Genomic DNA, 2428 nt, shown 5'->3' on the forward strand with positions numbered 1-2428 from the left:
AGAAAAGGAAGGGGGCTGTTTGTCAAGCTGCTTTGAAAAACAAAAACATCCCTCTCAAGAAAAAAAGAGGCCTCCATCAAAAGGGTGTCAGCAGGGGAGGAGGGGACAGACTTGGCAGTAATGGAAAGCCTGTTCCATAACAGGAGGCTCATAGGCTCATAGTACATTAAATATTTATAACGAGCAAATGTGCTTGGTCTTTTTTGTACCCGGTCTGCGACCCCCACCCCAGTTTGACTGAACTGGGAAAATCCTCCCTGGAAAGCCAGAAATTGTTGACGTTTGGAGAAGAAACCCAACCTGAAGGAACGGCAGAGGGGCGCAGCCCGCTCGGTCATGCCAGAGCTGCTGTTTTGGGGAAAACCGCTGGGTTTGAGCTGGGGCTGGGGAGAGGCAGGTCTGCGCAGGGCCGTCCCCTGGTCCCCCCCAGGCCGGGCTGGACGTGCTGGGGGGGGGGGGGGGGGGGGCGCAGCTGGGCAGTGGCACCCGCACTTGCGGCTGGGTGGCCGGTGGACCTGTGACCCCTGTTTCCCCCTGTAAGTGGTCTGGCAGGGCCCTGCCTGCAGGGCAGGGAGAGCTGGCAGGGTGTAGCGTGTGGTTTGCCAGGGCGGGCTGTGTGCAGCTCGGCTCTGGACTCCAGCTGCGCTGCAGAGCAGAGCCACCGCGCTCCGGTCCCTTATCTACCCTCGCAAGTCTCCCCAGTTATCTGCTCCGTTTCCCCTTCTGTGGACAAGGCTTATCTTATCTTCACGCTCTCTTCCTCCGTTTCCTTCTTTGCTTCTCTGCTAACTCTTGCCACAAAAAGAAAAAAAAAACACAGGGGGGTGAAGAACAGAGACGAGATCCTACTGCAGTAAGTCCATCCGTGTGCTTGGGGGATGCAGGGCCACGCTTGGGAGATGCCGGGTGATGTTTGGCCATGCTGGGAGGACGCTGGGTGATGTTTGGCCACGCTGGGAGGACGTTGGGTGATGTTTGGCCATGCTTGGGAGATGCTGGGTGACGTTCGGCCATGCTTGGGAGATGCTGGGTCATGGTCCAGCGATGCTCAGGCGGGTCCCGGGGCTTGCTTGGGTGATGTACACGATGCTTAGGTGATGCCAGGCGATGCGGGGGGGATACTGGGTGATGCTCTAGTGATGCTCTTGGGGCTCAAGTGATGCTCAGGTGTCTCAGTGGGACGCTCAGGAGATGCTGGGCAGTACTGGGGGGATGCTGGGTGATGCCAGGAGATACTGGGGGGATACTTGCGATGCTCGGGGGATGCGGGGCGATGCCCGGGAATGCTGGGCGATGCTGGGACGGTCTGCCAGCTCCACCTGCTGGCACGCACTGCCTGACACTATGGGCCAGCACTCGCAGCAGCAGCCCAAAACCAGGAGACCATAAGGGAGAGGGTCCCCCCGAGCTGCAGGCTGCTGCGCTGGGGGAAAAGCCTCAAATTAGCTTGAAGGGTGTAATTGGTGGGGAATTTTGGGCAGTCTGTGTTTGTGGCTCGCCGCAGTCTGCTGGCTCTTCACCTGAGCCGACCTGGCTTTGCTCCCCGCTGCCTGCAACAGACGCTCATTGAGGCTTTGAAACCAAAGTGGCGAGAGCTTTTCAGGGCTTTTCCAAGGAGGCGGATGGAGAACCACTCGGCCGGCCTGCCAGGATCCCCCCCCCGCCGGCTTCAGGCTCCCTCCCCGGCTCATGCAGGGCTGTCCCAGCCAGCACCGAGGGAGGGGAGCGCCTGACCGGATCCCCAGCTTCGACGCCGAGGATCAAACATTGCTTCTCAGCTGGGATGGGGTTGGGTTTTTTTAGGATCTCTGCCAGGTGCCGGGAGGATGGGAGAAGGGAAGCAAGTCCCCGTTGCCCTTGGCAGAGGCTGACTGCGAGGCGAGTAGGGCTTTCCACGGCTCCCCTCCTCTCCTTTAGCCTTCCAGTGCGATGTGATCGAGCATCGCAAATGAATAAGGAAAAGCCGCACGTGAAAACCGACATGCTTTCTCTGGTCAACATGTGAGCAAGCTGACTTTTGGGGAGCTCCTGGTGGAGCCTGTCACCCCGTGCCGTTCCACCGCGGGCTGAGTGCTTGCCATAGGGACTTGCTTTGCTCATGATTTATTTTCTCTCTCCTGTTCAGGAAGGCCAGCTCACCTCTCCCGTCGCACGCCCCAGTTGGGACACCGGCAGCAACGTATAAATGGCTTCAAAACGGCACTTGGAGTCTCTGGACCCTGTGATTTTCAACAAGCTACCTCGGCTGGAGACGGAGCCCGCTGCCGGCTTCCCCAACGGCCTCTGCAAATCCAGCCCTGTGCCCAACCCTGGCTCCGAAAACCATTTCAACTACAAGGGCTCCTACTTCGCCTGCCCGCTGCAAAGCCCCGATGGCCCCGAGCAGCCCCTGGTGCGCTGGAGCCCATCGGCCGCCTACCCGCACTAT

At 59.5% G+C, this 2428-nt stretch overlaps 1 protein-coding gene across 1 annotated transcript in view; it reads left to right on the forward strand.

Moving 5' to 3' along the window:
* Window positions 1-2185: 2185 nt before the first annotated feature.
* Window positions 2186-2428, forward strand: part of CUNH15orf39 (chromosome unknown C15orf39 homolog) — a 3695-nt gene continuing 3452 nt past the window's right edge. Inside the window, exon 1 of the mRNA XM_009278912.1 lies at window positions 2186-2392. Within this exon, the coding sequence (XP_009277187.1) occupies window positions 2186-2392 (207 nt within the window). The remainder of the gene's footprint in view (window positions 2393-2428) is intronic.

The sequence above is a fragment of the Aptenodytes forsteri genome, unplaced genomic scaffold (genome assembly GCF_000699145.1).
Source record: "Aptenodytes forsteri isolate BGI_AS27 unplaced genomic scaffold, ASM69914v1 Scaffold258, whole genome shotgun sequence".
NCBI classification, from domain to species: Eukaryota; Metazoa; Chordata; class Aves; order Sphenisciformes; family Spheniscidae; genus Aptenodytes; species Aptenodytes forsteri.